General features: G+C 44.1%; 1 protein-coding gene across 2 annotated transcripts in view; it reads right to left on the bottom strand.

The window, feature by feature from the left end:
- XAB2 (XPA binding protein 2) overlaps window positions 1-12,292 on the bottom strand; it is a 200,784-nt gene that overhangs the window by 72,491 nt on the left and 116,001 nt on the right. For both annotated transcript variants that reach the window (XM_069230363.1, XM_069230364.1), the window contains exons 12-13: window positions 7,823-7,936; window positions 195-357 (exon numbers count right to left, since the gene is read on the bottom strand). In XM_069230363.1, coding sequence (XP_069086464.1) covers window positions 195-357; window positions 7,823-7,936 — 277 coding nt within the window. The remainder of the gene's footprint in view (window positions 1-194; window positions 358-7,822; window positions 7,937-12,292) is intronic.

Raw genomic sequence — 12,292 nt, 5'->3', positions numbered from 1 at the left:
CGGTTTAATGCAATGCAATAGCTCTGGATGGACACATATTGCAATACATGATAACATTTGAAGATATGTGACATTTGACACTATTAGGGCAGCATGCATGAAAAAAACTTTCTTCTAGAATACGTTCAGAAAAATCACATGTCCAGTTAAATATAACAAGTAATTACTGCACAATGATTAGAAATTCGGCCTACTTTTAGCAAACTTCTGAGGGCAACCATCCAGGGCTTGCTCAAACAGGTCACGGGCTCGCTCCAGCTTCTTCCCACCATAGCGATCGATGAACTTAGTCAGATAGGTGTTCCAGATGTCATACACATTGGGCCACTTGAACAGGGAGATCCCACGCTCATATGCCTTTGGGATTGAATCAGATGCTTGTTATAGCTAGTCAGAAAAAAGTTACAAATTACTTCCACCTAAACAAAAAACAAAAAAACGTATAACCATGTGCATGTTCCGCTGCTCACTCGTTTCAGGTGACCTTAAACTTAGAATCATGACTTCACAATAAAGTCTGTGTCAATACTTCAAACCTCATCCACAGCACTGGTTTTCCCCCTACTCTTCACATGCCTATAATATAAATTTGTCAATCAGCCATTGTACTCAGTTGCTGTATTCAAACTTGAACCTGGGATTAAATCCTTCCGGCTCTCATTTATTTAAAGAATGTGTTTAAAATCTTTTTAGTGAGTAATTTGAAAAACATGTCTGACCTGTTTTTTCCTTTAAGCCAATTGGGCATTTTGTCAGGACGTAACACATTTTTATATTTGCTCTTGGCACAACAAGGCAATCCGATTCACAGTGCAAATAAAGTCCTGAAATGTGGCTTAGACATTACTTTGTTTAAGAAGCAACTGTTTAGCTGTTTCCCGGTTCCAACCCTTGGATTCGCGCGTGTCTTGGAACACTACTTGCTCTAAACAGCTAATTTCACTGCAGCAAACATCACTGGCTCCATTTTGGCAAGTGATATTCCGAAACAAGGTCTGTGCTCTCATGTCTCTACTTTCATCCCATCCAGGAGTCCTTCAACATTTTCCCTAGAAAATGTCTATCTGGAATAGGTGAGATTATCATAGTCTTTGCTGCCTTAATGATCAGGTGGGGCTCAGTGCATTTCAAAAGCATGATACAACATCCTCTCTTTTTAAGCTAAGGGCATTCTTTGTAAATGTTTAAGATGAAGTAGAAGGATAGTCATCAGATGAGGAATGCTGTTTGTCTGCTGGTAGCCCACTGTTTCCCTCTTGAAGCAGAGAGTGAAGAAGAGTGGAAGAGGGTCTGAAGAGGCACCATCAACAGCAGTCTATGACCTGCACTGTGAGATTTAAACATATGGGGTCCAAGTGCAAGAAGCACCAGGAAATAAGGCAGCAGCTTTATAATTTGAAGGGCAGCTAATTATTCACCAGCTTGGACCAAGAAACAAAAAGCTTTCTATTAACTGTACATTATTAAGGTATACATGGTTAAAACACACAAAAAAACAAATCAACGTCTTAACGTGCAGCTGTAACTGCAGAATGTGCAGAGGCAATACTGGTCTTCTTGACTTGCTTCAAGGAAACCACCTTATTCTGTTCAGACTTCATACCTACCTAATACTGAAAATGTCACTTACCCAGTGTACATCTGTTCGTGGCATCAGTCGCAGTAGATTCGCATGTTCTGCAATAGCTCGCCATCTGGTGTTGGGCCGGAGTGTTACAAGTTGTTTTTCTTCGAAGAAGTCTTTCGAGTCACGGGACCGAGTGACTCCTCCTTTTGTCTCCATTGCGCATGGGCGTCGACTCCATCCTCGATTGTTTTTCCCCGCAGAGGGTGAGGTAGGAGTTGAATTGTAGTAATAGTGCCCATGCAATGGAGTGACTAAGTATGCACTTATTTAAGGTTGAGATGATACATATATAAATAATTGAAGGTAACTTCCAAACTGCTACAGGCTCCCGGGGAGGCGGGTGGGCACATGCGAATCTACTGCGACTGATGCCACGAACAGATGTACACTGGGTAAGTGACATTTTCAGTTCGATGGCATCTGTCGCTGTAGATACGCATGTTCTGCAATAGACTAGTAAGCAGTTATTTCCCCAAAAGCGGTGGATCAGCCTGTAGGAGTGGAAGTAGTTTGAAATAATGTCCTTAATACAGCTTGACCTACTGTGGCTTGTTGTGCGGATAACACGTCTACACAGTAGTGCTTGGTGAATGTGTGAGGCGTAGACCATGTGGCTGCCTTACATATTTCTTGCATTGGGATGTTTCCTAGAAAGGCCATGGTAGCACCTTTCTTTCTGGTTGAGTGTGCCCTTGGTGTAATGGGCAGCTGTCGTTTAGCTTTAAGGTAGCAGATTTGGATGCATTTAACTATCCATCTGGCTATACCTTGTTTTGAAATTGGGTTTCCTGCATGAGGTTTTTGAAATGCAATAAAGAGTTGTTTAGTCTTTCTGATGTTCTTTGTTCTGTCAATGTAATACATTAATGCTCTTTTGACATCTAATGTATGTAGTGCCCTTTCAGCTACGGTATCTGGCTGTGGAAAGAACACCGGAAGTTCCACTGTTTGATTTAGATGGAACGGTGAAATAACCTTTGGCAAAAATTTAGGATTGGTCCTTAGGACGACTTTATTTTTGAGTAGTTGTATAAAAGGTTCCTGTATAGTAAACGCCTGAATCTCGCTTACTCTTCTCAGGGAAGTAATGGCGATGAGAAATGCCACCTTCCAGGTTAGGAACTGTATGTCGCAGGAGTGCATGGGTTCAAAAGGTGGACCCATAAGTCTAGTTAGGACAACATTTAGGTTCCATGAAGGAACAGGTAGTGTTCTTGGTGGTATAATTCTCCTAAGGCCCTCCATGAATGCTTTAATGACTGGTATTTTATATAGGGAAGTTGAATAGGTAGTCTGCAGGTATGCAGATATTGCTGCAAGGTGAATCTTAATGGAAGAGAAAGCTAGGTTAGATTTTTGTAAGTGAAGCAAGTAACCCACTACATGTTCTGGAGTTGTGTGTAATGGTTGTATTTGATTAATATGGCAGTAGCAAACAAACCTCTTCCATTTACTTGCATAGCAGTGCCTGGTGGATGGCCTTCTTGCTTGTTTTATGACTTCCATACATTCTTGGGTAAGTTGTAAGTGCCCGAATTCTAGGATTTCAGGAGCCAGATTGCTAGATTCAGCGATGCTGGATCTGGGTGTCTGATCTTTTGGTTGTGCTGTGTCAACAGATCTGGCCTGTTGGGCAATTTGATGCAGGGTACCACTGATAGGTCTAGCAGCGTTGTGTACCAGGGTTGCCTTGCCCAAGTTGGTGCTATCAATATGAGTTTGAGTTTGCTTTGACTGAGTTTGTTTACCAGGTAAGGAAGGAGAGGGAGAGGAGGAAAAGCGTAAGCAAATATCCCTGACCAGTTCATCCATAGGGCATTGCCTTGGGATTGTTTGTGTGGGTATCTGGATGCGAAGTTTTGGCATTTTGCGTTCTCCCTTGTCGCAAACAAGTCTATCTGAGGTGTTCCCCAGAGTTTGAAATAAGTGTTCAGTATTTGGGGGTGAATTTCCCATTCGTGGACCTGTTGGTGATCTCGAGAGAGATTGTCTGCGAGTTGATTTTGTATCCCTGGTATAAACTGTGCAATTAGGCGAATTTGGTTGTGAATTGCCCAATGCCAAATTTTTTGTGCTAACATGCTTAACTGCGTGGAGTGCGTCCCTCCCTGCTTGTTTAGATAATACATTGTTGTCATGTTGTCTGTTTTGACGAGAATGTATTTGTGAACTATTATTGGTTGGAAAGCTTTTAGTGCTTGAAAAACTGCAAGAAGTTCTAGGTGATTGATATGCAGTTTTGTTTGATGTACGTTCCATTGTCCTTGTATGCTGTGTTGATCGAGGTGTGCTCCCCACCCTGTCATGGAAGCATCTGTTGTTATTACGTATTGTGGCACTGGGTCTTGGAAAGGCCGCCCCTTGTTTAAATTTATGTTGTTCCACCACAGAAGCGAGAGGTAAGTTTGGCGGTCTATTAACACCAGATCTAGAAGGTGACCCTGTGCTTGAGACCACTGTGATGCTAGGCATTGTTGTAAGGGCCTCATGTGCAGTCTTGCGTTTGGGACAATGGCTATGCATGATGACATCATGCCTAGGAGTTGTAATACCATCTTTGCTTGTATCTTTTGTGTTGGATACATGCGTTGTATGATGGTGTTGAAATTTTGAATTCTTTGTGGACTTGGAGTGGCTACTCCTTTTGATGTGTCTATTATGGCTCCCAGGTATTGTTGTACCTTGCGTGGCCGAATTTTGGATTTTGTGAAATTGACGGTGAACCCTAGTTTGAAGAGGGTTTGTATGATATGATTTGTGTGATTTGAGCACTCTATTAACGAATGGGCCTTGATTAGCCAGTCGTCTAGATATGGGAACACATGTATTTGCTGCCTTCTGATGTGTGCAGCGACTACCGCTAGACATTTGGTAAAGACTCTTGGTGCGGTTGTTAATCCGAAAGGCAGTACCTTGAATTGGTAATGTATTCCTTTGAATACAAACCTTAGGTATTTCCTGTGCGATGGGTGAATTGGTATATGGAAATAAGCATCCTTGAGGTCTAAAGTTGCCATGTAGTCGTGCAGCTTTAGCAATGGCAATACTTCTTGTAGTGTGACCATGTGGAAGTGGTCTGATTTGATGAAAGTGTTGACTACTCTGAGGTCTAGGATTGGTCTCAGTGTTTTGTCCTTCTTTGGTATCAGAAAGTACAGTGAGTAAACTCCTGTGTTTATTTGTGTGTTTGGCACTAATTCGATTGCATTCTTTTGCAATAGTGCCTGCACTTCTATCTCTAGGAGATTGGAATGGTGTGTTGTTAAATTTTGTGCTTTTGGTGGTATGTTTGGAGGGAACTGTAGAAATTCTATGCAGTAACCATGTTGGATAATTGCTAGAACCCAAGTGTCTGTAGTGATTTTCTCCCATGCTCTGTAATAATGACCTATTCGTCCCCCCACTGGTGTTGTGTGGAGGGGGTGAGTGACATGTGAGTCACTGTTTAGTAGTAGGGGTTTTGGGGTTTTGGGGCTTTGGAATCTTCCTCTATTTCTAGGGAATTGCCCTCCTCTATATTGTCCCCGAAAACCTCCTCTATACTGTCCTTGGTAACTGGACGGTGTGGCTTGTGAGGTGCTGGCTTGTGTGCTTTGACCCCGAAACCCCCCTCGAAAGGGCGTTTTACGGAATGAGCTGTAATTCCCTCTGCTCTGCGGGGAGTAGAGTGCGCCCATGGCTTTGGCAGTGTCCGTATCTTTTTTGAGTTTCTCAATCGCTGTGTCCACTTCTGGACCGAACAGTTCTTTTTCATTAAAAGGCATATTGAGAACTGCTTGTTGAATCTCTGGTTTAAATCCAGACGTTCGGAGCCATGCATGCCTTCTGATAGTTACAGATGTATTAATTGTCCGTGCAGCTGTATCTGCAGCGTCCATGGAGGAGCGGATCTGGTTGTTGGAGATGGCCTGTCCCTCCTCAACCACTTGTTTGGCCCTATTTTGGAAGTCTTTGGGCAGATGTTCAATGAGATGTTGCATCTCGTCCCAGTGGGCTCTGTCATAGCGCGCAAGTAGTGCCTGGGAGTTCGCGATGCGCCACTGGTTTGCAGCTTGTGCTGCGACTCTCTTACCAGCTGCATCAAACTTGCGGCTTTCTTTATCTGGGGGTGGTGCATCTCCAGATGTGTGAGAGTTGGCCCTTTTCCTAGCTGCTCCTACAACAACAGAGTCTGGTGGCAGCTGTGTTGTGATGAAAGCCGGGTCTGTAGGAGGCGGCTTATACTTTTTTTCCACCCTTGGTGTGATTGCCCTACTTTTGACCGGGTCCTTAAATATGTCTTTTGCGTGCCGGAGCATACCAGGGAGCATAGGCAGGCTTTGGTAGGAGCTGTGGGTGGAGGAGAGTGTGTTGAACAAGAAATCATCCTCGACCTGTTCTGAGTGGAGGCTTACGTTGTGAAATTGTGCTGCTCTAGCCACCACCTGAGAGTACGCGGTGCTGTCTTCTGGTGGAGATGGTTTTGTAGGGTATGCCTCTGGGCTGTTATCTGACACTGGGGCGTCGTATAGGTCCCATGCGTCCTGGTCTTGGTCACCCTGGCTCATGGTGGTGTGAGCTGGGGAGTGTGATGGCGTTTGTGCTGGTGAAACGTTAATCACGGGCGGAGGAGAGGGTGGTGGTGTAACTCTTTTCACCACTTTTGGTTGTGGTGCTTGTTCCGTCTGGAACTCCAACCTTCTCTTTCTCCTAATGGGGGGAAGGGTGCTTATTTTTCCTGTCCCCTGCTGAATGAAGATACGCTTTTGCGTATGGTCCGCATCAGTTGCTTGTAGCTCTTCCTCAAACCTATGCTTCTGCATTTGGGAGGTTAGCGAGTGCTCTTCTGTATAAGAGCCTGAAGCTGGGTCGCTTGCAGTTTGTTTCGGCGTCGAAACTTTGTCTGCGTGTTTTTTCGGCTCCGAGGTGACTTTTTTCCTTTTCGGGGCCGAAACCTCTCGGCGTCGATCTGTTTCGGTGCCGCTGTCTCGGCGTCGAGCCGTGTCCACACCGGCATCTCGGTGTCGAGGCTTGTCTCCAGCACTTTCTCGGTCCCGAGAAGGCTGCGTGCCGGTGTCTCGACCGGAGTCGGACGATCTCGGCACTGTTTGGGCCTTTTTCGGTGCCGACGGTCGGTCACCGATTTTATGGGTTGAGCCATGGCCTGGTGGCAGTGGCGTCCCCTGGGCCTTGTAAATGTTTCTTTGTGTGGTTTTCGACGTCTTACTCACGGTTTGTGTATCGTCGAATCCTTCGGAGTCTGAGTCTTGGATCGAGAAGGTACCTTCCTCTTCCTGTTCCTCGAACTCCCGTCGGGCTGTCGGTGCGGACGCCATTTGAAGTCTTCTGGCTCGACGGTCTCGGAGTGTTTTTCGGGACCGGAACGCACGACAGGCCTCGCAGGTGTCTTCGCTGTGCTCAGGTGACAGGCACAGGTTGCAGACCAAGTGTTGGTCTGTGTAGGGGTATTTATTGTGGCATTTGGGGCAGAAACGGAACGGGGTCCGTTCCATCGGCGTTCTTCAGCACGCGGTCGGGCCGACCAGGCCCCGACGGAGGATCGAAAAACTACCCCGAAGGGCACCGGAGCTCTTCGATCTTCGATGCGGTGTTGAATCTAAGTATGCCGATCCCGAACGCAACAATACCGACGAAAATCTTCCGAAATTAACTATTTTTTCTGTTCCGAAACTCGGAGCGACAGGAACACGTCCGAACCCGATGGCGGAAAAAAAACAATCGAGGATGGAGTCGACGCCCATGCGCAATGGAGACAAAAGGAGGAGTCACTCGGTCCCGTGACTCGAAAGACTTCTTCGAAGAAAAACAACTTGTAACACTCCGGCCCAACACCAGATGGCGAGCTATTGCAGAACATGCGTATCTACAGCGACAGATGCCATCGAACTTTGCCTTCCTGCTAACAATGTCACATGTGTGCCAACAGTTTTGGTTTAATAACGTTGACGTCAATGCAATGCCAAAGTAATGGGAAAACTTAAACTTGCCATTCATGTCATGCAGGCAACAAACCAGTGGACGACAACAAATTTCATCCCTTCCATCTCCTAATGCTGCACGAAAAAGTGACCCAGAGGTGAAAAAGTGTATATGCCAGTGCCACCTAGTGCAACAAGCCACCAAACGTAACTTTCCTTTATAAGCAAACTCTGCCCTTGCATTGCACACTGTAGAGAAAGCGAGGTCCATTCCCACCTTGAAACTCTCCTCAAAGTAATTGTGCTCCTCCAGGAACAGAGCATAGTTGATGATGATCTGGGGGGTGGCAATGCGCAGGTCTATGATCCGGTCATACACAGCCTTGGTGGACTGGTGGAAAGAAATAAAATGTCCGATATCATTATGTGATTCTAGTATAGGTGCAGTAGGTTCTTTAAGAAAAGCACTAACAAAGAAAATCTTGGCACTGCAATCATACGAGTCATTCATCACACAGACCAGATACAGTGCAGCTTGCTGGAAAACATCGGTCTCTTCTCCCTCCCCCCTTCTCATTTGCCTCTCTCCTCTCCCTCATGTACAAAATTGCAGCAACAGCGAAAGCATCTCTTACAGAAAGGGACGAGCACAGTGAGCAATAGGTTTTTTTGTAATACAGTAGTCCTAGGAACTGGATGGCTAGTAGTGGTATCTCACACAAATGCCCTTTTTCCAAGGACTAGAAAGAATCATTGGGCATTTTCTACAAGCAAAGCCTGGTTGAAGCCTATCCTTCCAATAGTGTAAAGTAGACCAATGGGAGGTACTTTGTTAGTGTGCAAAATAACAACTACAGAGACAGTGGGAAAAACTTAGTTATCTGTAACTACAGTTCTCTGGTGTTGGTATCTTTCAGAATCGCACGCTTAATTAATTCCTTGTCATCAGACTAAGAGTCTCACTGGAGCTTATATCTAGCAATTACATCACATTTCCATAGACATATTTAAATAGACCGTTGCTTTAGTATCTCATTCACCTAATTAAAAAACACACAAAGTCTACCACTGAAGGCAAACTGAACAACACTTCTCCAGAGGACACCATGCCACAGATTTTTTCAATAGCACGTGTGAAAGACGGAAACCGGAAAGTCTGCTGACATCTGTCTGTTGTAATGCCCTCTTATCACTAAGACTAAATTGGGTGTAACTTCTAGGGTAGAGACTCTTTTTTTCCCCCTAAGACATTCTTTTTTCAGCCTTTTTTTTTTTTTATCAAGACGGGCAATGCATGGTGAAGTGAGACTGTGGGATCTGTGCTTCCCAGCCTGCATCACCACAGAATCTGCAATCAGATATCCAGTTAAGCAGGTTGGTGTACTATCTGGGGCTATTTATCTTTGCCCAAATAACACACCATAGCAAAGGTAAAGAGGGGATTACGTGATCCTAATGCTTCATGACATTTGATGCACAACTGAAATCGCCTTGATCCCTGGGGACCTATTTAATGGAATATAGTAAACAAGTGATTTCTGTTACTCTGATAGGCAGAAGGAAACTCTTCAAAGCTCTTTCAACCAATAAATGGAACTGGGTAATATTATTCGGTGGAGAGCTGCCATGGGTATGGTCAGTTCTGAAGTAGCTGGTGTAATATAGTTTTCTTGTTCCCCTGAGTGATCCCAAGGTTTATTTTGGAAGAGATCATTCTTCTTGTTTGTCATCATCCGGTGTGTCTGTCAAAGCTGATGGTAGAGAGACAGTGTCTGTTGAAGTTTGTAGTTTGTAGGGGGGCAAGGTGACACCTTGCTGAGAGAGGTATTTTGAGACTTTGGCAGGGTAGCTGGTCAAAGGACAGCATATTTGACTAAGGTTGTGTAATGATCAGAAGGAGTCACCTAGAGGAGCATTGTTGACCGTGCCAACATTGTTAAGGTATTCACTGACAGAGGCATCATCAATGGTAAGGGAGTCTTCAATTAAACTACTGTCAATTTATCAACAACAATTTGGGCACTGACTGTTTGGTAATCAATGATGGTTTACTGGTGGACAGAGAAGTAGCTATGACAGACTTTGTTGGAAGTGGAAGACACTAACGTTGCCAAGGCAGTCATCAATAGTATCTTCAATGAAGATTTCCATTTTTACTTTCACAAAAGAGGCACTTCAGACATTTTATGCAATTTGCCTGAACACAGAAGGCAATTTCTTGCTAGACTTCTTCCTTTGAAAGCTCCTTATCAACATGAAGTTTGAAGGTTTTCCTTGGTTCAGGAGACAACTCCTCACCTATAGAGGACGTTCTGATGCATTTCTTTTTTCTAGCCACTTGAACAGATGGTCTTCTTGGTCTTCTGTGGTCTTACTTGAGAAGGTCAGACAGATTTTCCAATCCCTGATTTCATGTGCCAGACAAAGAGAATATATGCATTCAGAATGCTGATCTATATACAGCCTTGAATTTGCCACAGGAGGAAGCGTAAGGTCAATATAGGGATTTTACAATTTAAAACATTCCAAGACAAAAATTATAAGTATCCATTGAGTTAGTCTCAGAACAGTAACACTGCTTGAGGAATTATCTCAGGAAAAGCAAGGAAGCACTGGAGAAGCTATCAATTTGGTTAACAAAGAGAAAAATACACTTCCGAGTCGAAATCTGAAGGCAACTCCCTTCCACTTGACATGCAGTAGAAAATGTGCGGTATGGTGACCGCTAGAGAAGTGAAGTTCACTATGCCTTCTATGTTTGTCCATGGAAATATGCCCTTATTGCTAATATATAAGTTACTGTAGGACTCCCAGTTCAATGGCAGAGAAAGATTCAAGCATGTGAATTTTCAAAATATCTCAAAATGGAGACCAGTGGACATTTAATGTTTACTGGCATTGGCTGGAAGAAGTGAGGAAAATGTGCACTATCCTTAGTATGGGTAACTTAAGAACGTCTAGCAAAATACTGACAATGAAGAGGTAAATGCATGAGAATTACATACACTATTCAACTGAAAACTTTTCTGATGGTACTTATTTTATTTTGTGCAATCTTGTTTATTTTTCTGATGATATTTGAACCCTGTCTGGTTTAAGGATTTGTATTGTGTGGACGTAGATACACATGCTGTGCACAGGCTGTAAAGCAGTACTTCCTTAAGCAGTGGCAAGCCAGTGTATGGTGCCAAGGCCTGAAACATAGTCCTGAGGACAGTTTGGCCAACTCTGGCCTGCTCGCTTGCCACAACGTCAACACAGTAGTGTTTTGTAAATGTATGTGCAGTGGACCACATGGCAGCTCTATAAATGTTTGCTATGGAAAGCCATAGTAGCATACTGTGTGTGGGTGTAGAGTGACGGGGGGGCGGTAGAGCTCTTTTAGCTTTAGCATAGCAGGTATGGATGCATCTGACCATCCACCTGGCAATCCCTGCCTTCGAAATGGTTTGGCATATATGACGCTGACAGAAAGCTACAAACAGCTGTTGTGTTTTGGGAAATGATTTGGTTCTGTCTATGTACTATAAAAGAGCATGCCTAAAGTCAAGCGTGAGGGGTGATCTCTAAACTACCAAGTCAGGTCATGGAAAAAAAGGCTTGGGGCACAATAGAGGGGAGACCACCTTAGGCAGCAACGTAGGATGGTTTTAAGAACCACTTTGTCTTTTGAAGAGGGAAGAATGTTCCCTGTTGCACATGTATGCAGCAATGGTAGCTAGGTGTAGTCAGCTTGATGTGCAAGCCTAACCCGGCCTTTGAAGGTGCAATAGGTACCAAATAATGTCCTGCACTGTAGGAGTGAGCGGATTAATGTTGTTTGGGTATAGTAGTTGTAGGAAAGTACCCTCTTTTTTGCATGGTTCCCCCCCCTCCCAAACACACACACTTTTTGACTGCTGGCAGTATGCTTTGACTCTTTCACTTGGGATCCTGCTAACCAGGACCCCAGTGATTTTTCTCAATCCCTCTTAATTTGGTTGCTACGACGTTGCACACCCCATAATTGGGATACTGGTGCCCCCATACAAGTCCCTACTATATGGTACTTGGGTACCCAGGGCATTGGGCTCAAGGGGTTCTCCATGGGCTGCAGCATGCATTATGCCACCAGTAAAAACCAGGGCACACCAAGTACATCCAATTTGCTTCTGTATGTGTCAATGAAGATTGCAATTCGAAACTGATGTGTAGTCACGTTTATTGTTCATCCAAAAGTATTCCATAGGGTAGTATCCATCATACATCAAGAGGAACAACAGCCAACATGTGTTTCATCAACATGACTTTTTCAAGGCAAAGCAAAATAAGTTCCAAATGTCAAGCGTGTCGAAGAAAAATATTCGAGTGCACCAAGGCGTCTTGTTTGTGCAAATAAATTAAATCGACAGGCTTATCATGGTCGTGACTGCTTTCATTTAAACTTACCTGAATCCTACCTATTGGTTTCAAGAATTGGAATCTTCATTGACACATACAGAAGCTAATTGGATGTACTTGGTGTGTCCTGGTATTTACTTATGAACTTTCAAGCATCATATGCTATTCATATGATGGTATTTGCATTCTTTGTGGCTGGATGCTCATCAGTTGGACACCCATTGAGTTACTTTCAGTAACATATTGACTACGCTATCCTAACTATCATATGTACATGTATAGGAGGTGCAAACATTGTACACAGCCACTTTCCTTTCTTTGTTCATGTATTATGGCACCCATGGGAGCCCATGCAAAATGTGTCTGC

The sequence above is a fragment of the Pleurodeles waltl genome, chromosome 4_2, assembly GCF_031143425.1.
Source record: "Pleurodeles waltl isolate 20211129_DDA chromosome 4_2, aPleWal1.hap1.20221129, whole genome shotgun sequence".
NCBI lineage: Eukaryota > Metazoa > Chordata > Amphibia > Caudata > Salamandridae > Pleurodeles > Pleurodeles waltl.
Note: the sequence above shows the minus strand (reverse complement) of the source record. Positions and strands in the feature narration are given on the sequence as shown.